Raw genomic sequence first — 25342 nt, forward strand, 5'->3', positions numbered from 1 at the left:
CATATTTTGGTCTCCGATACTTCGGGAGACGTTTGTAACCGTTTAGGTAATCTATAAAATCTATTTTCCTTAAAAAAATAATAAAGAGTAGACAATATAGTAGTTGTAAATAAAATTACAAATATCCATTTACGTCAAACTAAGAAGAAGACAATAAGACCATATCAATTTTCTTATCCCAACTATAAAAACCAAACATCATTAAAAAAAAATATATATATATATATAAATGCTGGCTATGGGGTTCGAACCCATGCGCACTTGAGTGCAGAAGATCTTAAGTCTTCCCCCTTAACCACTCGGGCAAACCAGCAAGTTGTGAAAGTCTTGATAAAACTAATTTTATCCAGCTAATACGCAAACCCTACTACTAATTCGTGCCGGTGTCTTGGAGCACAAAAATTTCGGCCGTCCTCGCCGTCTTTGCGCTGGAAACTCCCCCCAATTCTATCTCCTCTCCTAATCGTACGCTGTCCTCCTCTCTTCTCTTCTCCTCCTGTTTGAAATTAAAGATCTAAAACCCTTCGACTCGGATTTCTCCTCTCGGTAAACATCTTCCTGCTTTGTTTTCTAGGGTTAGGGTTTCGACCCGATGGCGGAGCACCTGGCCTCGATCTTTGGCACGGAGAAGGATCGCGTCAACTGTCCCTTCTACTTCAAGATTGGTGCTTGCCGCCACGGCGATCGATGCTCTCGACTGCACACGAAGCCCAGCATCAGCCCCACCCTTTGCCTCTCCAACATGTACCAGAGGCCCGATATGATCACCCCTGGAGTTGACCCCCAGGGCCAGGCTATGGATCCTCGCAAGATCCAGCAGCACTTCGAGGTTATTCTGTTCTTCCTAGCTTTCGACTTGTTTCAAATCGGCTATTGTCCTGGAAAGTTGAGTTCTTTGATGTTCGTGACTTTCCTAACCTTGTTTTCAGAAGAGCTTTCTCGTAAATGATAGAATTATAGCCTTTTGACGTATTACTGACAATGTTTAGTTATGGATGTTTAGCATTGCTGGTGAATAAGTTGGAGATGTGCCTAGATATATACTTCATATGTTACATGAACAATTCCTTGATTAAATAATATACAAGAATTCAGAAGATAACAAGAATTTGCTAACCCCAAGTCACTATACATTAAACTTGTATGTGTGTACACAGACATGCGCTATATCCTTACTGTTTTGGCATTTCCCCTAGCGGTGTATCATTTCGTATCCATATCTTGTATCCATCTCCATGCTTTATGTGTTTGTTGCCTCTAATCCAGATTAGGATTTTGGACATTTTCTTTTACACTGTAAGGAAGTTTACATTACTTTTAGTAGGTTAGAACTTAGAAGCAAATATATCTGTAAAGTTGATATCTGTTAGAATGCTAAACATTATCAATTGGTTTATTGGAAATAGGTTTGTAAAAGAGGGAGATGGGTGGTCTGGGTGTTTTGGACCTCCAGGATATGATTTTGGCCCTTTTGGCGAAGTAGTGATGGAAATTATTAGCTTCTGATAATCAATTCCGGGCTGATATCATATGTAAAAGATATTACAAAAGGATCATTTAAATTGAGGATCTCAAACAGGGTTTCTCATTTTTGGAGGGGTGTTATGCATACTAGCTCCTATGTTAAAATTAGTTTGATTAAAAGGGTTGGTGATGGTACAACTGGGAGGTTTTGGACTGATATTTGGCTGAGAGATTTTTCTCTGGCCATTATGTTTCCTAATTTTTATGCAATTGCTTGGGATGAGGGTTGTTATGTTGAGATGTTTGGGATGATGATTGTTGGGTGATAAAATACATAAGGTTTTTATATGATGGTCTGTTTCAGGAGGAACGACATGATTCAAATTTTGAGATATGCTAATAAAGCTGACTTTTCAGAAGGATGGTGTCAAGTGTAGATTTGGCTCAAGTGAGATTTTCACAGTTATTTCCTTTATAATGGAGGTAGGATCTCCAGAGTGATCCCAGGGCCATGGAAAATGTGAATTCCTCTTAAGAATAAGACTTCTCTCTTGGCTTGCTTATAATAAGAGGGTCCTGTTATGCTAATAAACTTGACTGTGATCAGAGAGATGGTGCCAGATGGAGATTTGGCTGAAGTGAGATTTTCACTATTAGTTCCTTGTATATGTTTCTTAATAATATAGGTAGGATCTCCTGGGTGATCCCAAGGATATGGAAAATGCAAATTCCTTTTAAGAATAAGACTTCTCTATATGGCTTGCTTATAATAACAGGGCCCTGACTAGAGATAATCTAGCCAGGAGAAATTAGAATGGGGATACTAGCTGTAGTTTTTGCAGTAGAGATGAAACGGCTACTTACCTGTTTCTGAAGTGTAAATATGCTAGAGATGTGTCGATTAAAGCAAAGGAGGTTTGGGGCCAATTCAATAATCCTAAGAAACTTGTGGATATTTGGACTTTGGGGCAGTGTGGAGGTGTTGCCAAGAATCACAAAATTATTATGGAGGATCTGAATGGCTGATTATTTGTAGTGTATTTGGATTGAAGTAAATAATGTAGCATTTCAGAAATCTACCTGTAGACAGCCTGTTGACCACTTTCATCACATTAGCAATATATTTGTGTCATAGGCAGGCTTAGGTGGTGAGGAGACTGAAGAAGGCCAAAACCTAGGTCTTGCTATTGATTTGGTGAATGCTGCATATAGTTATTGTGTTTGCCAAAAAAGTAGATGCAGGGTTACAGTTTCATAATGGAACATAAGCCATATTTTGGCTTTTTTCTTTTAAACAAGTTTAATTCCTTTAGGGGCGGGAAAATAAAATATAATGAAATTGACCTAGTTATGATGGCATTCTAATAACACTTTCTTGTTACTGTGCTATTACTATATCTTTCTTTGTTTGTCGTGTTCTTTATCACATGTAGTACAAGTGAATATTTTTATTAGCTATAATATCTTTTCAAGAGAACTTTCATAGTTGTAATACAATTTCTTTAGTCTTGACAGTCAGGAATTCTAATTTATAATACAAATTGACTTGCAAATTTTCCAATCTAATTTAAATGTTGACATTTAATTTGTGATCTTACGGCATAAGGAGACAACGTTACATTTAGTATTTATATGCATTTTGATGCAAACAGTGTTTTATTATCATCAGGACTTCTATGAAGATCTATTTGAGGAGCTCAGTAAGTACGGCGAACTTGAGAGCCTGAACATCTGCGACAATCTCGCTGACCATATGGTAGTAATTACTATTAAATTCTCAATCTGGCATTCTTCCTTTTCTTCTGCTTGAAATTGTCAATCTTGCTTAAATCTCCCTTTATGTATAGGTTGGTAATGTATATGTTCAGTTTAGAGAAGAAGAACATGCTGCTAATGCTCTCCGGAATTTGACAGGGCGATTCTATGCAGGTCATTTTCTATGCCGGACTTTTTCATAACCTTCCTTTTTCTAATGGGGTTCATTTCATCTGCATTCTAACTATTATAACAGGATTTTTTATCTTTATCTTTCATTCTTGATTCCTTCTAAACTAAACTTCTTTTTCAGGACGCCCAATTATCGTTGATTTCTCTCCAGTTACTGATTTCCGTGAGGCTACATGTAGGCAGTATGAAGAGAACACTTGTAATCGAGGTGGCTATTGCAATTTCATGCATTTGAAAAAGATTAGCAGGTACGCATTTGACAGTCCATTTGATACCAAACTTTGATTTATGTTATTGATCTAACCAGAATTTTCTTTTCAACCTCTAGGGAATTGAGGCGGCAACTATTTGGTAGATATCGGCGGAGGCATAGCAGAAGCCGCAGTCCCCAGAGGCACCGCGGTTATGAAGACCGCCCACATGGTGGCCGTGGTTATGGAAGACAACATGATGACAGGGATAGGCATCATGAAGAACGAGGAAGAAGGCCTAGGAGCCGAAGTCCGGGGCATAAAAGGGGTCGTAGTAGAAGCCCTGGAGGGAGAAGGAACAGGAGCCCAGTTAGAGAAGGTAGTGCTGAAAGGAGAGCCAAAATTGAGCAATGGAACAGGGAAAGAGAACAGGCAGAATCTGCTAACAAGAATAATCACTCTGATAATCGGGCTGCTGAACATGATGGACCGTACAATGACCAGTCTGAGCAGAATGGAGGAGGATATTAAGAGATGCAAATGACTGCAGGTTAGTCCTTTGTCCTTGAAGTGTTTAATCGTGTGTCAGTAGAAGAGGGGAAAGAATTTGCAAAAGCCACCTGCTTAAAACTTAGCTTACTGCCCATTTTCCACTGTGCAGGTGGTTGGTATGCAGGTTCAATATCCTGTGCTATTGGAATGTTTTTTAAACTTTCAATGATTTCCTCTGTTTTTGGTACACAGCCTGACTTCGAGTTTGCATTCATTGTGTGCTTCACTCCCATTATACTAATTTCTGTCCAGGATGTGGTCAATCAATGAAAACCATGCTATCTAAGTATGCATTTATAACTCGGTCACAGTTTACTTGCTAACTTTCTTTTGTAGAAAGGCCTTTTGATTTGTGCCTGCATGGTTTCCAATTATGGATTAAATTATAAGCACACAAATTTTAAAATGTTAAGTCTGCAGGTTGATGGTGAACAGCTATGAACATTATTGGTTAGAAATTTCACAAAATTTCTCAAATATAGCTAGCGTTTACAGTGTAAATAATAGTGTAACTTCATAGTGACTGTTATTTTGCTTGTCACTGGAGACTGCCATTTGGGATTAAGATATGAATTTTGACTACCTCATGCATGCTTGGTTGCGTTATTGCTGACACTTTTTACAGTATATGTACCATGCCTCAAGTGTTGTAAGGCAAGTTTTCTCCTTTTATTTTTGATAGTTTTGCCTCATTATTGCAAAAGGGTCTTACATGTTTACAAGCTTTGCAGGTCCAGGTATCCCTGCGACTATGACCACCTCATTTTCATGCAGCTTACATGGAACTTGTGCAGGTTTGGTGCGCACTTAAATGTATTGATATGACTTGTAGCGTCATGTTACAGCAGGGCCTTCAGTGAGATGACAGGTGGAACGTCGGTACTGCAGGTATCATTAGTCCATGTAAAACTCAAGTGCTACTGCACTTTTTCGGTTCTTCTTACCAAGTACACTGGTTTTCCTAGGATATCTGTCTAACATTTGTAAGAGCATTTTGCTCATAATCTTGTTGAACAATGGTGTTTGCTGGTATATTTAATCAGTTGGAGACTCTTGCTTGTTGCGACTTGCAGTTGTTTAAGTTCTTATGGTTTCTTGGTGGATAGCATATCTGCCTACATTCACGTGTGTGTGTGTGTGTTTCTTTTTTTTTTTTTTTTTGCTGGAATCTTGATCTTGTACCTAATTGGCTCCCATAGAACACCTTCCCATTATATTTAGACCAATGCTCTGCAAGCAGCAGGTGATTTGTCTATCATCCAGCATAGGCGGAAGCTTTTGGTTGCTTTAGAAGTGCATTGCCTTGTTTACCATGGCCATCTAGCAATGTAGGTTTTATTTCATAGTACAACTCAGTGGTCTTCAGTGATCTGTTGAACTAAGTGATGGTTCAAACTTTTCTTTCGGGGTCCAAAGCTGACTCCCACGCCCTTAACTTTAATCTCCACAGATAGATATTACTGCCCTTATTCTTATTTGCTGATGCCATAAGCAATGGCCACATAGTTGCAGACTTGCTTCTTGGGCTTGGAGTGTGGGTTATATCTTAAATGTGGTTATAACTTAGAAGTTAATTATTGGATTAATTATTAGTCAAAGTCACTATTTCTTGAAGACTGTCTGAATGATGTTAACAGCTTATTGTTTGATGTTGGGTTAGATACTCGGTGGGTACAACTCATTTACTGTTCAAAATGTGACCTTTTCTTTGTATCATGGTTCCCTTTTCTTTCAATCTGTACATTTTTAGGTGTAAGTGGGTTGGATTTGGGACCCCTTAAAAGCAGGACAAATTTACTTATACAACCTCACCTCACTACTGACACACACACACACACACACAGGCATGGGGTTGTACATGTCCTCCTTGTAGTCTCAAATAGGAATTTTGAAATGAACTCCAGCCAGGTACATTACACCTAAGCATTGGCTTTGGCCTTTCCCCTCTATTCATACATCATAATTGGGCAGGCAGCAGCTTTGATGCCCCTCCCCTCCATCCTGCTTAATTAAGTGGTGAGGACACACAGACCTTTTCAGATGAAGTCTTGTGAAGCCTTGACAGAAATGCTTGAGGAATCACTGTCCCATGAAACAAGGGACCACTGCAATGGTTGTCTGGACCACACATACTTGCACTCAGATCATGACAGGTGTGACCAGAATCTTATATAAAGATTGGATATTTTGTGGCCTAAACTTTGGTTTAGAAATTCTTTGCACGAGCTTTTGGTGGCATCTTTACCAACCATAATTTTATTTTTTATTACCATTTTCTCTCGTTTTCTTCCTTCTGGTAAAGGCGGGGGGTGGGTGGGTTGATTGTGTATGTCATGGTTGAGAAAATATAACAGTAATAGGACTGAGTTCTTCTTCTCCAATTGTAAGAAATCTTCTCCAGCAGTATTAGAGTTGTTGAAGAGGGAACTTCTATGGAAAAAGATTTGTTGAAAGTTGATCCATTTGAAGGAGTCCGTATATTGATCTTTATAATTTGTTTCGTTTTGTTTAGGGCTGAGTCTCATGTAGTGGGATGATTATATGAGAAGGCTCGTGGCAACTCGTTTGTTTCACAAGGAAACTTACAATTTAGAGTATTTATTGGTAAATTTTCATAAAATGAGGAGCATGGTTTACAAAAAGGCTATTTGCACTAAAAATCTCTCCGCTATATGTACATCTTGGATATAAATTATGCACACTCCGTTATACAAAATTATACATTTAGCATTTAGTTTCAAGATACTTCCCTGAGTCATGGTCAAGTATACATTTCTATATGTATATAACATATGTAACTATCCTTGATAAATGTGTAAGTCCTTATATTGATGTTCATACCTTTTTGTTTTTGTTTTCCTTAAGAGCAAGTGGAATGATTATATGAAAAGAAGGCTTGTGGCAACTTTATTTTTCCTCTCAATATCAGAATTTTGAGTTTGAGTAAATTTTCATAGTATGAGCAACATGTTTTACAAGGGTTATTTGTCTTAAAAATCTCTTTTAGGTTTTCAAAATAACGACATTGAGTCCCTATGCACGTCTTGGATACAAATTATGCACTTTCTTTATAACAAATTGTGCTTTTAGTATAGAACTAGACGCACATAATTTTGAGAGTCTAATGGCTTGTTATGTATAATAAAGGAAAATAGTGTGTATCAGTAATATTATTTCTCTATTATGTAAAAGGTTCACAAAAATGACGGATGTCTTAATCAAATATACAATTTTATATTTATATAACATACTTATTTAACGATAATGATAACGATATTTTTGCAAGAAATCATCTACGATAAATGTGTTTCGAGAATCCTATGCTATGAGCACCATTGACCTATCATTGGCAGTGGAATTCTATTTCCACACACACTACTCTCATTTTATTTGTGCCACTAGATTATATTGTACTTTTCAACCGTAGTAATTTTCGACGACGGTTAAGATACTTAGCGGCCGACTATGTTGCTCTTATACGAGTCAAACAAAATTTGTTTTCCTGAGAGAAAATGAGGATTACCTCTCAATTAAAATCTCATTGAGTCAAACCTTAAAAAAGGAAAACATAAGATCTCTTGTAGCTATTCAATATTGCCCAAACCTTCTCAAGCCACAACCAAATGGAAAGATAGATGAAGTGAAACTTAGTTTTCAAATTTCCATCTTGAACAAAACAAGTGTAGTAGTAACTATGCAAGGTGTTGTTCACTGAGAAAAAAAAGAGGTCCTCTGATCTATGCAAACCGACCACCTCTTCCATTGGGCACACCCACACTGTTCTCTTTTGATTATTTAGAGCTCGTTTATTATTCCCAACCCAATGGTCTCTTTCTCAGAGATAGTATTCGCCCTAATCTAGAGAGAGAAGAAGACAAGTGGGATGGAAGGCATTGAAACCAAAGCCACTATCAAACACCAAGTGGGATGTACTACTCTCTCTCTCTCTCTCTCTCTCTCTCTCTCTCTCTCTCTCTCTTGTTCACTTATTTTGGCCTGCACTCTCATGTTCCCATCATTAATTTTTCACCCTTTTCCTTTGTCTCAGCTGAAACAAAAAATGAAGCATGATGCAATCCCACCTCATAAATTATATATCCATCATTATATCGCCAATTCCGCATGAATATTTCCCATTGATATTCTTTTCTCAAAATAAAAAAATAAATAAAATGCCATTGATGTTCCAAACCTGATGCCATTTAGTTTTTTTTTTTAAATCTTAATAACTCTTGATCATCCTAATGAATGTTTATAATTATATCAAGGATGGAGAATATGAAAGCCCTAGCCATAATTCCATTCCTTCTTTTAGGAGTCCCCTTGTAAATTTTGAGATGACACCTAACTAGAGTATTAAATTATCTATGTGAATTATAATAACATGCGTAATATGCTCTAATCTATTCTATTTAACTTATTTATTAAATAAACACGTTTGTATTGACTTAAACTTGAAACTGCACGATCTAATTTGACTCGAATCCGACCTAATTGCCACCTCTATTAAGTATTATATAAGAATAGTGATACGACGGGTCACAAATGTATAAGTGATAAATGATTTTATAACTCAGACTAGCCAATAGTCACGTGTTAATAAATAATTTTTTTAAATAACACCCTATAATTTTATCACCGTAACATCATTTTTTCTTGTAAATTTTATATCACATCATGAGTTAACTAAACCCAATCATTTTCAAATAGAATTGTATACTAAAGATCACTTCTAAAACTAGATCTAAGAAGGGATTTTTAATTTAGTGGGATGAACTAGGACGAGGTATTAGCTTAAAACAGATTTAGCTAGTGTGGATCAAAGACTAGAATTTTTTAAGGCATCTTAGTAATTTAATAAGTGTAGTTACACAAACCATAGATCACAGTTAATTATCATTAATCAAAGCGAGAGAGAGAGAGAGAGAGAACGAGTGTGTGTGTTTTGATGATGTTATTTAAAAATAAAAATAAATGAGAACAAGGCATTGAGTTCATTATAGACACTCCATTAAGCCTTGAGTTGGTTGATAAAATACATAAGTTAGGCTAATTGGTATTAACTACGAAAGAGGTGATAAATTAGGAAAGGGATTAATTAGATGGAGTAATTTGGAGTGTGATTAGACGAAAGAAGAAATGGCCGACAAAAGAGGGGGTGGGTGGGGGGGGTAGAAACTAGAAAGAAGGAAAGATGCCTACTTCCCTTTTCACTTTCACCCACACCTCTCATCAATGCCCTGCAACCTTCTCGCCGCCCCACACGCCACAAAATTAATAACAAACGAAGGGAGAGAAGAGAGAAGAGAGAAGTAGTAGTAGTAGTAGTAGTAGTAGTAGGAGGAGGAGGAGGAGGAGGAGGAGGCGGAGGAAGTCGGAGGAAAACGTGGACAAATATTTACGCCTCGACCAAACCAAACGAAACCAACCCCCCCGCGGTCACGTGACATTTGTTCCCTCGAGATCGGCTCGCCCAGCGTACATCTCGTGAGATGATAGTTTTTTTGGCTTTTTGGATTTCTCACTCGAGAGAGAATACTTTCGTTTGGATCGTCTCGTCGCATCTCATTCCATCTCGGTTCGGTGCGGTGCGGTTCGTACGTGTTGATTGGTAGGACATGGGCTGGTTAAGGCACGGAGATGCTCCTTGTTATATTCTTGCTTCTTTTAATAGAATAATTTCACTGAAAACCCTCGACTATAATTATTTATCATATACACCTCCTGAACCATAAGATTCTTTTGAGGAGAGATTTAGAGTATTTTTTTTTCTTACTCATTCAAAGACTGTATGTGGGCCAAAAATAATTGAAAGAATATATATGGAAAATAATAATAGTTCAGAAGGTCTTTACTATTACTTTTTAATATAATCAAAATACAGGGCGTTATTTATAATTTTGTCTTATTTGTGTTATATTGTTAGGTTAATATAACTTAGTCTTCTAGATGAGAAAAGTCTTAAATGTGATTACGTGACATAATAAAATATATAAACGTGTAAGTTAATTTTCTTTTACTCAACCGTACGTCCTATAGTACAAATGAATATTAATATATATATATATATATATACACACATTAAGTTGATGTATTTTTAAAGTGACCTATTGGGTCAAGTTGACTTGAAAATGTTATCAAGTTTGGGCCTGGCTTTTCCAAAAGATTAGGCTCGATTTAGCTTGGAAATATAGAGATCCAATAATTAGGCTAATCAAACCTAGATTAATTTAAAATATCCAAAATCGGGCTTAATTCGAGCATAATAAAAATTTCTTTCCTAATTTCAGCTGGATGCTCTCCGTTGTGAAAATTTGGACAAGCTCCTTAAGAAAATAATATAAAGAGGCTATCAATTCGACAGAGGGAATATTTTGAAAATTATTATCTAAGATTTTTACTTAGTAGCACGAGTCCATTATGAATAAATATTACTAAGGATTCCTTATGACGTCACAAGACGATGAAGTCATAGAGTTAACTAACAACTTAAGCTTTTAGGTCAATTATAATTTGACGACCAGAGTTGACCACGACACCAAAGGAGCAGGAACAGGTATTGCCCCCCCCCCCCCACCCTTATTTTTTTCATCTTATCCCATTGGGTCCCACCCAATCCAATTGTGAACATTTGGATTGGACTTCAAGTAACTAAAAATCCTGACGTAGAAAAATGGGTGGGTGTTTACTTTTGTGGAAGTCACCCATCTTTTTGTGTTAATCATTGTGAGTGCTCTCTCCTCGGAACTTGCGCAGGATAATAACCTGTGTGGTCCTAAAACAATTAGCATTCGCTATCTTTCTCATGTATTATTATTATTTTTCTCTTCTGGATCGAATATTTTCTTATAGATTTTTATAATTTAAGAAGAATCTTTTGTTTAGAAATTTTGCATAGTAAAAATGTCTTTCATAATAGATGCTGCTTAGCATTCTAATAAATGAGGAATATAAAGTTTCCATGCTGTCTGTCTCCAAGGATCTGAATGCAGACCAAACTTGGTCGGTGGCACATCGCTTCTTTCATCCACTTGTCCCCACCTACATCAAACTTTCCTTTCTTCCTGAAGGAAGATCATCTCACTCAACCATTTATTTAATGAGAATTAGGTAATAACTGCTTTGAATTCACCCTCCTCACTATTTTAGAACTTTTGGTAATTAACATAAAGCAATGATTCGATACTAACCTATTAGTTATTACAAATAATTTTTATCACTTGATAAATTAAGGGGTGTATAAGATATTTTACATATGTATGACTAGATTTATCGATAAGTAAGCTAAAATTTAAGTAATTTTTATTGCTTATCTTTATAATTGCTTCCTTGATAACATGAGTGCCAATTTTTATCAATTTATTATTATCTTTATTTTTTTATGAAAATATAGATAGTTAAGTGAGAGAAATAAAATATGACTAATTTACTCTTACAATTTAATAAAAGAGTGGCCTGTACTTTCGGTTAATTTTATTTAGTATCACTTAATTTCAGTTGTTAGATTAGGAAAGATAAATTAGTAGTTTTTATTAAATCATTTGTCGTTAATTAATCGAGCTGAGCTTGATTCTCCCTCGCAATTTTACTATTATAATCTCCTCCTCCGCCTCCGACTCTGTCGGCAACCCACCATTGCCGCCGGCCAAAGGTATTTTTAAGCATTACTTACTATTATTATTCCATCATTATGTTGATAAAGTTATGTGAGAGAGTAGCATTAACAGGTAGTCTTCAACTATAAACGGGCTATTATTAGCAATTCAAGCAAATTTGTTGAGCAAGCTGGGAGCTTTAATCATTCTCTTTATTTTTGTCATAATTTTGTTTTGTTCATGGACAATTTCTTACTCCTCTTTACTGTAGTGGCAGTTTACCGTTCAACCTTCTTTTCTAAAGACAAATATATATCCCCATTAGTCAACACATATCATAGCAATAAGAAATGAAAAATTACACTTCTTCCATTCAATTTTTTTTAAAATATTACACAAATAGGCTATTTAAGCTAGTTGACTATGCAAATACAAAATCAGTGTTTGGAGAAGACGAATTTGACGGCGGCCATGTTGGGGGCGGCGCATCGACCATGTGGCCGGCATAGAGCGGGAGAGAGAAAGAGAGAGCCTACATGCCACCATAATAATATTTAAAAAAAAAATCATCCTCGATAAATGTGTCTCGAAAATCGCATGCTATGCACGCGGTGAACCCTATCATTGGGGATGAACTTCTTTTCTCCTCGTATATTATTACTCTTCTTTTTGTTTGTGCTAAGTAGTAGATTCTGTAACGTATCAATCACTATAAAAAATCAAAATAAAAATAAAAAACGAATTATTATAATTATTTATGGATTATTAAATAATTTAAAGAGAAAAAAAAGGAGAAACCGCTCCTCTCTAACGGTTAATATAGAGCGCGGCAAAAGGAGCGCAGCTGATCTCGCACGTGCTCTCGTTTTAGAATATCGCGTGGAATTTATCGCGTGAGAAGTCCAGTTTCTCGAACTCCGTCCCACCTTGACTTTAACTGAAACCAACCGTAACTTTTCCCGTTATATACCAGTAAATAAATTATTACTGCCATGTTATTGCTGTTTATTTTTCTTCTTCTTTGACGATTTTGCCCCTCGTCACGAAACAAGTATGCTGTTTTCCACACTGTACATCTATCTCTAAATGCTAGTATTAGCAAGTATTTACTTTTTAAACCCGTATAAAGAATAAATTAACAAAGAAGGACGACCCCAAAACGAAGAAGAAGAAGAAGAAGAAGAAGAAGTAGAACAAGTCTTCCTCCCTTACCCTTCTCTTCCTCCTTCCTTGCCTCCTTTATTCTCTCTTTAGATCTTAGAAAGAAACTTAATAGTTGCCCCGAAACCAAGCATTGATGGGCTCCGGTATGTAGAGGAAGGAGCCTCCTGTTCTCTTTTTTCTTGTCTTCTTTTATGGGATTTCTTGATCTAATTCTCGAGCTTAATTACTTTTTCTTTTTCGGTCATTTGATTCGCTATGTCTGGAATGTGATTATGGCCAGAGGATTCCCTTTCGATGCACCTCATAACAACCCCTCTCGTCTTCCTTCTTTTTACCTACCTCCTTCCTCCCCTAGCCAAGATTTGGCGAGTTAAAGCTCTACCGTCGTTGCCAAATTGATCCAATTTTTCCCATTGGGTTCTGGATTGGCTTCTCTGGCTCGAATCTACGAGATAGCTGGATTCTGGGTGGGGAGATCTGATGGTTTAAGTGCAGGATATGGTGTGGAGCTTGGAGTTTGATCATGTTTCTCTTTTTCTGCAAAGGAGTCCTTTTTCCTGCAAAAGCTTAACTTGGGTTTTCTCCCGTTGGCATTGAAGTGTTGAGAGGAGGGTAAAGGTCCTTCCTTTCTTATCCTTCTCTATCACATAGAGCGTTTCTTGTAGATGGGTGGCCAGAAATGTTTCTGGATTCCTCACTCGAAGGCGCTTTGGTGAGGAATCCGTGAGATTTGAAGTGGCAGATTGGAGAACAAGAGGGTTTGGGTAGAAATATTCAATCTTTTTGGTCTCCATAGCTTAAGATGGAGTTCAGTGGAGGAGTTCCTCTTTGGCAGCACAAGGATTTTGAGATCCAGGGTCCTCCGGTTCCGGTTACGCCGGCAAAGCCCGTCCCGATGAGAAGGCCCTTGAACCCAACCAATGGCCAGCGGAGAATGGCACCCAGCTCAAATTGGTTCGAAACTATCGACAACTACGCAGGATTCCATGGTGGTTTGGACTCCCAGGAAGGGGTTTCCTCGGGTTCATATGGTTTAACTGATCAAATTTGCAACCTCAATAACTCCAGGGCGACAGCATTGCCTTCTGCGGGCCAATTTAGTGTTCCACAAAGTCGCAGTCACAATGTTGGTTCGAGCATGATGGCCATTGGACAACCCCCCGACGGATGGAAGCAGGATACTTACAGGGAGCTCATTGCATTCCCTAATGGAGCTCCAGCTAGCAAAGTGACATTCTTTACACCCCCAATGCCTGGTCAGATAGGCAGGAGCCAGCAAATGCCTGTTCCCACTAATCAGTTGCTGTTGAATGGTAGGGTGTTGCTGAATCCAAGATTTTGCAGTGCTAGTAATAGTAGTCAAATTCATACTTCTCAAAGTAAGTTTCTCTCCTAGTAATAGTGGTCAAATTCATACATCTATGAACTAAATTGTTTGCTTCTGGTACTTTTGGCACTGAGTTCATGGAATTTCTTTGTGAGATCTTTTTTTTTTTTTTTGAATTTAATTTCATGCATTCCTTGCAGCTGGTTTGCCTGTTCCACTTCTCCCAAGATTTAATGCCCTGCCAGGGAAAGCAGTGAGCATGGGTATGGATGAGCATCTGTTTTCTTCATCCATCTGTGTTCCTATGGAGAAAAATAAATCAGTACAAGATCACCGGCCTTGTGAAATCATTGATTTGGTCGATGATGGAGCAGACGAAAGAAACATTCAGGAGGAGGTTGGAAGATGGCAACATTCAGATCTGAGGCAAACGGTGGTATCTGCACCTAACTCCGTTATGCTGTCTCAAGTTGGTTCTTCTGAAGAGCAGCAGTGCGGCGAGAATGCAGTTGTATCAACCAAAGAATTATCTGCTCAACGAGGCATTATGGAGGACCAGGGCACAGGAGAAAATCAAGGTATAGACCTGAACAAGACACCACAGCAGAAGCCTAAAAGGAAGAAGCACAGGCCTAAGGTCATAAAAGAGGGCAAGCCAGCGAAAACACCAAAGCCGAGGACGCCCAAGCCTGTAACACCTAAACCAGCCATCAATAAAGAAGAAAAACCTACTGGTAAGAGGAAATATGTCCGGAAGAAGAAAGACCAAAATTCAACCGTTGAGCCTCCTGTATCAGGAGAAGTCGCTGATTCATGCAGTGGAAGTGGTATTAAATCTGTTAGACGGTGCTTAAATTTTGATAATGAAGATCCGCCAGCAAGAAATGGATGCCCGGGGCCAACATTGACATCTACAAACAATGAACAACTTCAAGCTCGGGAAGCATGTGACATGACCACTACTACTAACTTAGCTGCAAATTCAAATCTGCAGCTTCCTCATGGTCAAGGACTGGCAGACAAATTGCCGGCAGGAGTCACATTTGATCTCAACAGTTCAATCAATCAGATACAGGATGTGCATGCAAGTTTTGCAGAAAATACTCAAACTTGTAGTAGAGTAACAATGAGAACAAATCAAATGCTGGATGGGTGTAGAAGAATGCCAGAATATCCTATGACACCTCCTCGGTTTTCTAAAAGAGATGCACTGAAGGAAAATTTAAATGAACTAGCTAGAAAGAATGACTCCTTGACGATTTCTTCATCCGGAACATCTCCAGAAGCTGGCTTGAATCACCTTGATTCATATCTGCTGTCAAATACCATAGTGAAAGGAACAAAGAGAGATCATAATCTTGTTGATGGAACTCAAGCTTTATCAAGTGCGAGTATTCAGCATGGCTACAATCAGAATGACATGATAAATGGATGTCATGATGTAAGAGTACAGGGCTCTTACCTTACTGAAAATTACAAAAGAAAGAAATTAGAGAATGACTACAGTGGGCAAACAAATGTCGCACTGAATGCTTCTTCCTCAGTGACACACATGCCCTCCAGTAATTGGAAGACGAATCAGGTACCATTAAGTAACTCAGAAGCTTTTATGTTTGCTTATGCACAAAGATTGATGGCCCTTGAAAAAATGCGAGCTTCGGATTATGCGTTGTCTTTTGAGCAAGCAGAAAGCTACTCAACCAGAACAAGTTTACCAGTTCAAGCCCATAATCCACCCTCTGTAAGTGCTACAGGAGATAATAACGACTGTATTGCTGCACCTGAAAAGCAATTCAGATGTATTACCACCAACTGCACCCAGTTGCCTACTCCTACAAAGCCTTCTGGATGGAACAACAGTCTGCAAGGTGGAAATTGTCAACCCCAGCTTTCAATTGAAGCTGCCGCTGAAAATACTAAAGAGAAAGCCAAAACAAGAAGGCGTGCAAGAAAGGAAAAGGTTCATCCTGTTAATATGGCATCATCAAAAACCTGTCATGAAGACTCACAGAAACATGAGAATACTTCATGTGTCTCTCAATCTCCATCACAAATAGTTCTCCATGAAACTGCGTCAACTTCTGGAACATACAGGGAGAAACATTCCCTTCTTCAAAACACACAAAATCATGATAGTGAAGGTAGAAGCAATTTGAAAGGATTATCTGGTGCCAACGTAATTTCAGGAGTAACAGTACCATGTGCAGATCCTTTAGATGCTATGATTCAGAAGATGAAATGTCTAGATATAAACAGGGCCCAACAGAGTGCTTCAGCTCAAGTGCAAAATGCTCTTGTTCCTTATGAGGGAGGAGCAATGGTTCCTTATGAGGGCCCATTTGAACTTCTGAAGAAAAGGCGCTCACGAGCCAAGGTTGATCTAGATCCAGAGACAAACCGTGTGTGGAAACTTTTGATGGGAAAAGAAGCAAGTGATGGAGTTGACGGGATGGACAAAAATAAAGAGAAGTGGTGGGAAGAAGAAAGACGCATTTTCCGTGGGCGAGTTGATTCATTCATTGCTCGTATGCATCTTGTTCAAGGTACTGCTGCCAATCCTTCATTAATTACCTCCTTGGATTTCATGTTCTTGTCTACACCATTATTTTAATATTGGATGTTCAGATGCCAACTATTTTTTGTGATAACAATAATGCAATTTAGTACTACCTGCAACAATGTTTTGCTGAAATAAATAAGGCTATCAATTATCCAGGTAGGAGATTAGGATAATTTGCCTTTTATGAAATTGAATTGTCTGCAGAAGCAAAGGATTCATATCTCCCTCTATATTCATGATTGCTCTCTGAACTAATCATTTGCATATTAAAATTAAATACATGGTGTTCAGTTTGCTCTATAGGGAAATTTCCACATAATTTATTTGCATAATATTTTAAAACCTGAACTGAAACTGACTGTACCGCTGGGTGGTGGATGGTTGCTCAATTGATGGCCTCCCGTCAACTAAAAAGAAACTAAATAGAAACATGGTACCCTGCTTTGTTTAGTCATGCTTTAAGACACATTTCTTGGCAGTTCTGTGTAATTTAAGTATTCATATATAAATTAATAAATTAACATAATGAAGTATCTACCTCTGATTAGTTTACATGTAGATTTCAATTTAATTTATAACCATTGGATGTCCATCTAGAAGCAAAACTTGCATCATTTTGAAACAAAACCTCTCTAGTGTTTAATAGAGGATCCTCATAATTAGACCTTGGATTTCTTCTTTTTCATAATTGGAATTTTAATTTATCAAGAACAGGGTTTTGTGCCTTATTCAGTTGGGAAACTCAAATGCACATTAATTATAGATTTTGGCACCTGTGACTTGTTTGTCAATTCTGAAGGCTAGAGAAACTCTGAAATTTTTTTCTTTGTTTCTTTTGTGTTATTATTTCGTTCGAGTAAAATGGAACAATGTATACTCAAATTTCCTTTTAAAACATGATATGTTTGCAGGAGATAGGCGTTTCTCTCAGTGGAAAGGATCCGTTGTGGATTCAGTAGTAGGAGTCTTTCTAACTCAGAATGTTTCAGACCATCTTTCCAGGTATGATAAAATTTCAGAATATTAGTGAAAGCAACAATATAAATTAAGAATGCTGTCTTATTCATCAGCTTTCATTTGAATTATTTTTATTGAAATTATTCATCAATTTTAACAGCTCTGCATTTATGGCCCTTGCTGCAAAATTTCCTGTAAAACCAAGAGGTGATGGGAAACCCGGAGCAGAAATAATGGGAACTCATCAGAAAGAGGAGTGTATCTCATCCTTTGAAGATGCAAGCAAATGGCAAGAAAAGATTTTAGGGAAAGAGATGCATGACAGAGGTTCTTTGGTGGCTACAGATGAAAAAGAAGGGAGCAACGGCAATGAATCACTTGGTAGCAATACTGAGGGCATTGTTGTAGATTCCTCGAAAGGAAAATGTTCTGATGCTCATGAAAATGAGCTAAATACTGGTCATGAGTCGCCTGATAGTGGGCCAGGCACCCCAGTTACAGTAACAGGGAGTACGAGTATTGCTGAAGCTGAAGATAGAAGGTCAGTGGAGGATGTAGTTTCATCACAGAACTCTGTTGTTTCATCTCAGAACTCTTCAGATTACCTATTTCTGACAGCTGATCGGATTGGATTAAGCTCCTCGCCAAACTTTGGAACAGAGCAGCTAATATATGGAAGTATCAGCAATGGTATGGAGAGTTCAACTTCATTTACAGAGCTTTTGCGGATAGCAGAAACAAGAAGCAAGGTTATTGATAATATTTCTTCATCAGAACATCATAGTGCAGCAACCAATCTCAAAGGTGCAGATCCATCACTACACTCGTTGTACTCTTATCTCCAGAATGGGCAGCATGCTCCCATGAATGTGTCATATCCTCCTGACCTTGACACATCATTTAATTTGGAAGTGCTCAGTACAAATGATGCCAATGTATTACAATGTGAGAATGGATTTAATCAGCTACCTCCTGCTTCTGGCATATCCAACAAAAATACAACCAAGGTTATGGAAGAACACCATGCTGCTGCATACAACACAGATGAATTTGTGGGTCAGAGAAGGTTGTCGTTACATTGTGAATCTGGATCAGAAGCTGAATCAAGCTCTCGGATAGGCCAGCAGTATCTGCAACCATTGGTTAGCTCAGAGATAGAAGCTTGCGCCAGAAAGAATTTCAGCTTTCAAAATAACCTTCCTAGGAATAGAACTGATGCTCCACTAGGTGAAAACAGTTCGCACAAGTGCTCAGATTTACAGGAGGAATGTACTGCCAAATTCCAAGAAAAGGAATACAAAGAACAAATTGAAGTGGGATGTATTCAACAAGCCGGTAAAGTTCAAGGCCAAATGCTGTATGGCAGGAACCAGCAAAGTTTGGTTGAAAATCAGAAGAGTACATTGGTGGCTGTACAGGGACTTGAGGCAAAACTAAAAGATAAATATTCTAATGCACAAAAAGTTTCACCTGAAAGAGCAAATGACGGATTGAAAGCAAAGAAAAGTGAGCCAGAAAAAAGAACTTTTGACTGGGATAGTCTGAGAAAACAAGCATGTCATAAGGGTGCCGAAAGAGAGAGAAGCCAGGATACAATGGACTCAATTGATTGGGAAGCAATAAGGCGTGCAGATGTAAAGGAAATATCTGATGCTATCAGGGAGCGAGGGATGAACAATATGCTGGCAGAGCGGATAAAGGTATGCTTGGCCTGAAACATTATATTAGAAACTTCTGGAATGCCTCTTAAATGAAATGACTTTTAGCTTGTAGTTATACTGCTTTACATCACAGATGAAGCATGAAAGTTATCTCAGGAATATGGTATTGCTTTAGCTGGAGAGCCTAGAGAAAGCTCGTAAATTTTGTAGAAAGTATGTTCTTCTTGTGTTCGCTTTTGGGCTGGCTATCGCTTATACATTTAATGTCTAACTGTGAAGATTTAATAATTTAGAACAGCCTAAATAAGAACATCTTGTTTGGTCAGCAAATCTTTATCTTTTCAGTAACAAATTTATTTTACATAATTATTCCAGAACCCTCATAAGATCCTCTAACACCGAGTGATGTTTGACTGGATTCTAGTTGTATGACAATATACTCATTATGGTTTTTGTTTTACGTGCAGGAATTTCTTAACCGTCTGGTCGGAGATCACGGAAGCATTGATCTTGAATGGTTACGAGATGTTGAATCTGATAAAGTAAAGTAAGATCAGAAATACATTAAAATCATGTTATTATCTGTGTGTACTTAGGAACTTGGGCATGCTAGTTATTTGTTGAAAGGAATCAAATAGAATATTTGCAGCTTATCTCTGGCATGCATTTTAGCAGATTCTGTCTTTTATATTTCATCAATGTTAGATTTTCTTGAAGAGCTGGTGAATGCTTCCATCCTGGAGCCTGATAAGGGGGTAAACAATAAATCTAGTGGAAACCAGATAAAAAATTTAGTTTAAATGTTTGGAGCAACCATAACCTTGACTCCCCCTAGCTGTCATTGATATGGGACGACAATGTATCATGATAATAAGCTAAATGAGCTTCCTTTTATTGTGTAGATTATTTCTTTATGATGATGGATATTATTAGCGAGAACACGATTTGATCTTTGTTATTATTGGTTTGACTTCTAAACAATTATTCCTATGTTTTCAGAGACTATCTCCTCAGCATACGAGGACTGGGACTCAAAAGTGTTGAGTGTGTTCGCCTTTTGACTCTTCACCATCTAGCTTTTCCAGTATGTTTTCTTGCTTAAGAGAACCCTTCATAATGAATGGTAAATAAGTTCTTAACATGTTACCTTTTTCTTGCACAAATAAGGTTGACACAAATGTTGGTCGCATATGTGTGAGACTTGGATGGGTACCACTTCAACCGCTTCCGGAGTCCCTTCAGTTGCATCTATTAGAGCTGTGAGTATTCCCATATAAAACAGAGATCAGTTACTCTTTTACGATTAGTCATATGGCATATGTTCAGTATTTACAAATTCTAGTTTACATCTTCTTCTCAAGGTATCCTATGTTGGAGACGATTCAGAAGTATCTTTGGCCTCGGCTATGTAAGCTCGACCAGCGGACACTGTAAAATCCAGAAACCTACTGCAAATAACACTTTTATGCCCTATCTTTACTAATTATATGCTTGACCACACAGGTATGAGCTACACTATCAAATGATAACTTTTGGAAAGGTAATGCTTCTGGACTAGCTAAGAGATAACTGAATAAATCACAAGTCGTTAGTTTACAACTTTACATATTAATGTGCTGAAGTCTTGACAGGTTTTCTGTACAAAGAGCAAGCCAAATTGCAATGCATGCCCAATGAGAGCAGAGTGCAAGCACTTCGCAAGCGCATTTGCCAGGTAGCTTTGTTAAAGTATTCATATCAATTTAATACATACAAGCTTATATATCTGCATGTTAAGAGACGAAGGGTGACGCTACTTTATAAGGACTGCATATGCAAGTTGTAAGAGAGGATGTGCGTAACTATTTTGATTATGGAGAAACAATCGACTATTTGGAAAGAATTATTCAATTAGTTTCATGTTCAAAAACTGTTTGTAATTTCGTATTAATTGAAGAGCTAATAAATTTCCAAAAGAGAAGTAAATTTTTTTTTTGCCATTATCTTGTTTAGAATTTCTGGAGATATTTAAAATTAAAGTATTCAAAATTTTTATTTCTTTTAAGCAAAATGTGCACCTGGAAAATGAGAGCAGATATAATAAATCACTCTGAGTTTCATGTGAGATATCATTCTAATAGAACTACACAATTTTTCACATAGATGCTAATAATGAGATATCATGTTGCATTTATGCCTATGGGTACAAGAAGCAATCATCTCTAATGCATCTACATATGATACAGTGCAAGGCTTGCTCTTCCTGGACCAGAAGAGAAAGGTTTAGTGAGCTCAACAGTACCTCTTGCCTCCGAGAGTTGCCATCCGAGGATACTGAATATAACACCTATACCTCAACTTGAGGCGAACACATACTCACATTATCGGACTGTTGTGAACAACAATGAGCCAATCATTGAAGAACCTGCAACACCAGAAGCTGAAGAAATAGAAGCAGAAGAAAGTGCAATTGAAGATGATTTTTTTGAAGACCCCGATGAAATTCCTTCTATTAAGCTTAATTTTGAAGAGTTCACACAGAATTTACAGAATTATATGCAAGAAAACAACTTGGAGATTCAAGATGCTGACATGTCAAGGGCTTTAGTTGCTATACATCCAGAAAATGCTTCAATCCCTACGCCTAAGCTCAAGAATGTGAGCCGCCTAAGAACAGAGCATCAAGTGTATGTGCCTATACTCAAAAATGTAGTAGTAACAGCATAACAATACTAATTTAATTTCGAAGGAGGTACTGATGTATGGAGATTTATCTTCGTAACTATAATTAAATTACATATCTTTAATTTCAGACACTGCATTATATGTTTATCTTGAAAACCATTTCCTGATTGCAGGTATGAACTCCCAGATTCCCACCCTTTGATAGAAGGAGTAAGTTATCTCCTTGACCAAATATAAGATACACTATCTGTGTAACAAGATGCAATCACTAACAGTTTGCTTCTAAATTTATAGATGGATCAAAGGGAGCCTGATGATCCTTGTCCCTATCTTCTAGCCATATGGACTCCAGGCAAGAACAATTGCTTAATATTATGTGTCGTAGACTAACATATGAACTTAATTTGACTGTTGTCTAACATGTGAAATAGGTGAAACTGCACAATCAACTGAAGCACCAATGGCAGTCTGCAACTCTCAAGAAACTGGTAAATTATGTGACAAAGTAACTTGCTTTAATTGCAATAGCATACGAGAAGCACAAGCTCAAACAGTCAGAGGCACAATTTTGGTAAATTTCTCAACTTTTCTGTCATAAATTCTTCATCTTATTACTTAAAAATGTGAGAAAAAATGAACTGTTTTCTTTTTCTCGACAGTAGTTTAATACTTAATGTTTGTCAAAATATTTCAATAAACAGATACCTTGTCGAACAGCAATGAGAGGAAGCTTTCCACTCAATGGTACATACTTTCAAGTTAATGAGGTAAATACAACTATTGATGGAAGTATATTTCATACCAGTTCTTTCTGGTACATAGTAATTGTCATAATGGAAAAAGAAGGGAGATTTAGTACTTTTACGATCTACTCCATTTGACCACAACAACTAAATAAAAATGTTTTGCTGCAGGTGTTTGCTGATCATGATACTAGCAGAAATCCGATTGATGTTCCCAGAAATTGGATATGGAACCTTCCAAGAAGAACAGTTTATTTTGGAACCTCAATACCAACAATATTTAAAGGTGTTGGAACTATAACCAAGTACTTATATTCTCATGATTTCAACAGGCGCTGATAGCTTGTTATTTGTTGTGCACTTTTTCAGGTCTAACAACTGAAGGTATACAGCACTGCTTCTGGAGAGGTACATGTGACTAACGCTAGCATCTCTTTCATGTTGGCTTTAGAGCATTAAAATTGTATGATAAAAGGAAACCAGATCTTAGAAGTGAATAAGAGCAGATAATGAGAAAGAGAAAAGAGCAATAGATATATAAGAGATGAACTGGTGACATTGATTATCTTGATTAAAGCATGGTATAAGACAGTTCTCTGGCAGAATGGAACCAACTCATCCTCATTCTGAAAAGAAGCACACTGCAAAACTTGCTCTGCAATGCTTCGGGATATTTGGAATAATTCACATAGATAATTTGGTTTTCAGTGCAGATTCGAAGGACAAAATTTAGAATGTGATAAAGAAAATATGGAAGGACAGGAAAATCTGCCAGTAATTCACCCAAATTATGCATGTGACCATTTATCCGCAATACATAAATTGAATATCAGTATTTCTTTTATTTGTTTAATAACGACTGAAGAAGACTATCAGTATTTCTTCTTATTATTAAAATTTTACTGAAAAGGAAAATTGTTATGCAGGATTTGTTTGTGTGAGGGGATTTGATAGGACAACAAGGGCACCGAGACCTCTATATGCACGGCTTCACTTTCCGGCAAGCAAAGCACTGAAGAACAGAAAGACGGCAGAAGCAAGAGCAAGGGAATGACGAGCCCGTTTGAAGGGATAGTCAACAGGATCTAACCAAAAGGATCTACGGCCGCAAAATGGATCCCTGACTGAGAAGTTGCTGAGCCAGTCAAACATTTCTAACATAAGAAAGTCACGAATTGTCACAATTGCAGGCAGTTGGAAAGCGGATGTAGTTTGTAAAATGATAAAATGAAGTTTCATTTCGTGCTCGCAAGATGGGCCATTCTTCCTAGAAAGGATTAGAGCATAACAGGTGGACAGATTTACTGTTACACCATCCTTCATTCAATTGCACAGATTGGATAACCAAAGCGAAAGTGTCAATCGTTTTGAATGTACCGAATGAATGAAGAACGATTAGTGTCCTATAATAATGGTTTCGTCTGGAATACCAGCTGAATCAAGATTTATTTGGCTGTTCTAGGAAGTAGGATAACTGATGATTTCTAATTGCTTTTCAGATTTATTGAGCATTAGAATGTCTTATTTGTGTACAGGAAATGAAGTCCAACTATTTGGATAGCAATTGTCAATGTTAAGAGCAGCTGAGGCTGGACTATAATGTTGGCCTTTGAAGGTTCTATTGCAGAAATCTATTTAATTGGCAAAAGTGAATGTTTTATACTCGTGGAAGTTTTATGGTATTATTCAGCTACTTAATCACATATATATCATTTGAGTTCAAATGAGTTAGTTTGTCTTTCTCACACACTACCTAAGTAACTGCACCAAGATGAATGAAAGGTACATTCAAAAGCTGATTCTTTTACACAAAAAGAGAAAAAGGAAAGCTATATTAAATTATAATGTGTGAATCTTATCCAAACAAAAAAAAAAAGTTTATAGCACTTCTTTTCTCACACAAGCATGCATAAGGGAGCAGAGGGAGGAGGGGCCTATGATTGGTAAAGGGAAAGGGTCATAAAGCTCTCGCAACTACTACTCTAGTCTCTAGACCTTCTTTAGATCGGGCAATGTAAAAGAGAACCGACATACAAGACTGCCTCGAAATGCCAATGCCTCTCTCTCTCTCTCTCTCTCTCTCTCTCTCTCTCTCTCTCTCTCTCTCTCTCTCTCACACACACACACACACACACACACACACACACAAACTTTGTACTGCAAAGGAATGACCATCACTAAGCTGTGTCAAGTAGTAGTACCCCACCCTCGTAGCAATTCATTTGAGGCCGGAATGAAACTTTAATGATGACTTTATCTAAATTATTTTTACTTGGATTCCTCCATGGATGCCCTCGTTGGTTACCACTTTTAATTAATTCGCCAGGTTGACTTGACTTAAATGATGGATGGTTTATTATTTTAGATTTTAGACAATCGTTGTGTCATACGATTTAAACTTGATTTCTCAGTTTTAATACCAACGTAAAACTCACAAACTTTTCTAGCTTTTATAATAGTTGACGAGTTAGCAATTTAGAAGCAAGAAAAATTAATCACGCTCAAGCTCGACTCAAA

At 37.5% G+C, this 25342-nt stretch overlaps 2 protein-coding genes and 1 non-coding gene across 9 annotated transcripts; 2 read left to right on the top strand and 1 right to left on the bottom strand.

Annotated features, from left to right (window-relative positions):
- Positions 1–230: 230 nt before the first annotated feature.
- On the bottom strand, positions 231–313 carry TRNAL-UAA (transfer RNA leucine (anticodon UAA)). The gene has a single exon. It is a non-coding gene; the product is annotated as a tRNA-Leu (tRNA).
- Positions 254–5220, top strand: LOC140797620 (splicing factor U2af small subunit B-like). 6 transcript variants are annotated; one of them, XR_012110693.1, is made up of 8 exons: positions 325–465; positions 575–829; positions 3134–3220; positions 3312–3393; positions 3533–3659; positions 3740–4152; positions 4264–4338; positions 4949–5220. XR_012110693.1 is itself a non-coding variant. In XM_073151219.1 (8 exons), exons 2-6 carry the CDS (start codon positions 593–595, stop codon positions 4131–4133), a joined length of 927 nt encoding a protein of 308 aa, XP_073007320.1. In that variant the 5' UTR covers positions 325–465; positions 575–592; the 3' UTR covers positions 4134–4152; positions 4264–4278; positions 4949–5121. The 6 variants fall into 6 exon arrangements, 5 of the variants coding, with proteins under 5 accessions (XP_073007316.1, XP_073007320.1, XP_073007318.1 ...); XM_073151219.1 differs by having other exon boundaries at positions 4264–4278; positions 4949–5121; XM_073151215.1 differs by having other exon boundaries at positions 254–465; positions 4264–5220.
- Positions 5221–12895: 7675 nt separating this feature from the next.
- Positions 12896–24487, top strand: LOC140797366 (protein ROS1A-like). Of its 2 annotated transcripts, XM_073150738.1 has the most exons (19): positions 12906–13056; positions 13194–14292; positions 14441–16783; positions 17712–17802; positions 17918–19457; positions 19886–19965; positions 20418–20502; positions 20586–20677; positions 20780–20848; positions 20922–20958; positions 21050–21132; positions 21644–22084; positions 22256–22292; positions 22377–22434; positions 22514–22653; positions 22784–22849; positions 22997–23111; positions 23195–23233; positions 23752–24487. In XM_073150738.1, exons 2-19 carry the CDS (start codon positions 13716–13718, stop codon positions 23877–23879), a joined length of 6021 nt encoding a protein of 2006 aa, XP_073006839.1. In that variant the 5' UTR covers positions 12906–13056; positions 13194–13715; the 3' UTR covers positions 23880–24487. The 2 variants fall into 2 exon arrangements, with proteins under 2 accessions (XP_073006840.1, XP_073006839.1); XM_073150739.1 differs by having other exon boundaries at positions 12896–14226.
- The last annotated feature ends 855 nt before the right edge of the window (positions 24488–25342 follow it).

Source organism: Typha latifolia, chromosome 11 (assembly GCF_019914945.1).
Source record: "Typha latifolia isolate L0001 chromosome 11, TyphaL0001v2, whole genome shotgun sequence".
Lineage (NCBI taxonomy): Eukaryota > Viridiplantae > Streptophyta > Magnoliopsida > Poales > Typhaceae > Typha > Typha latifolia.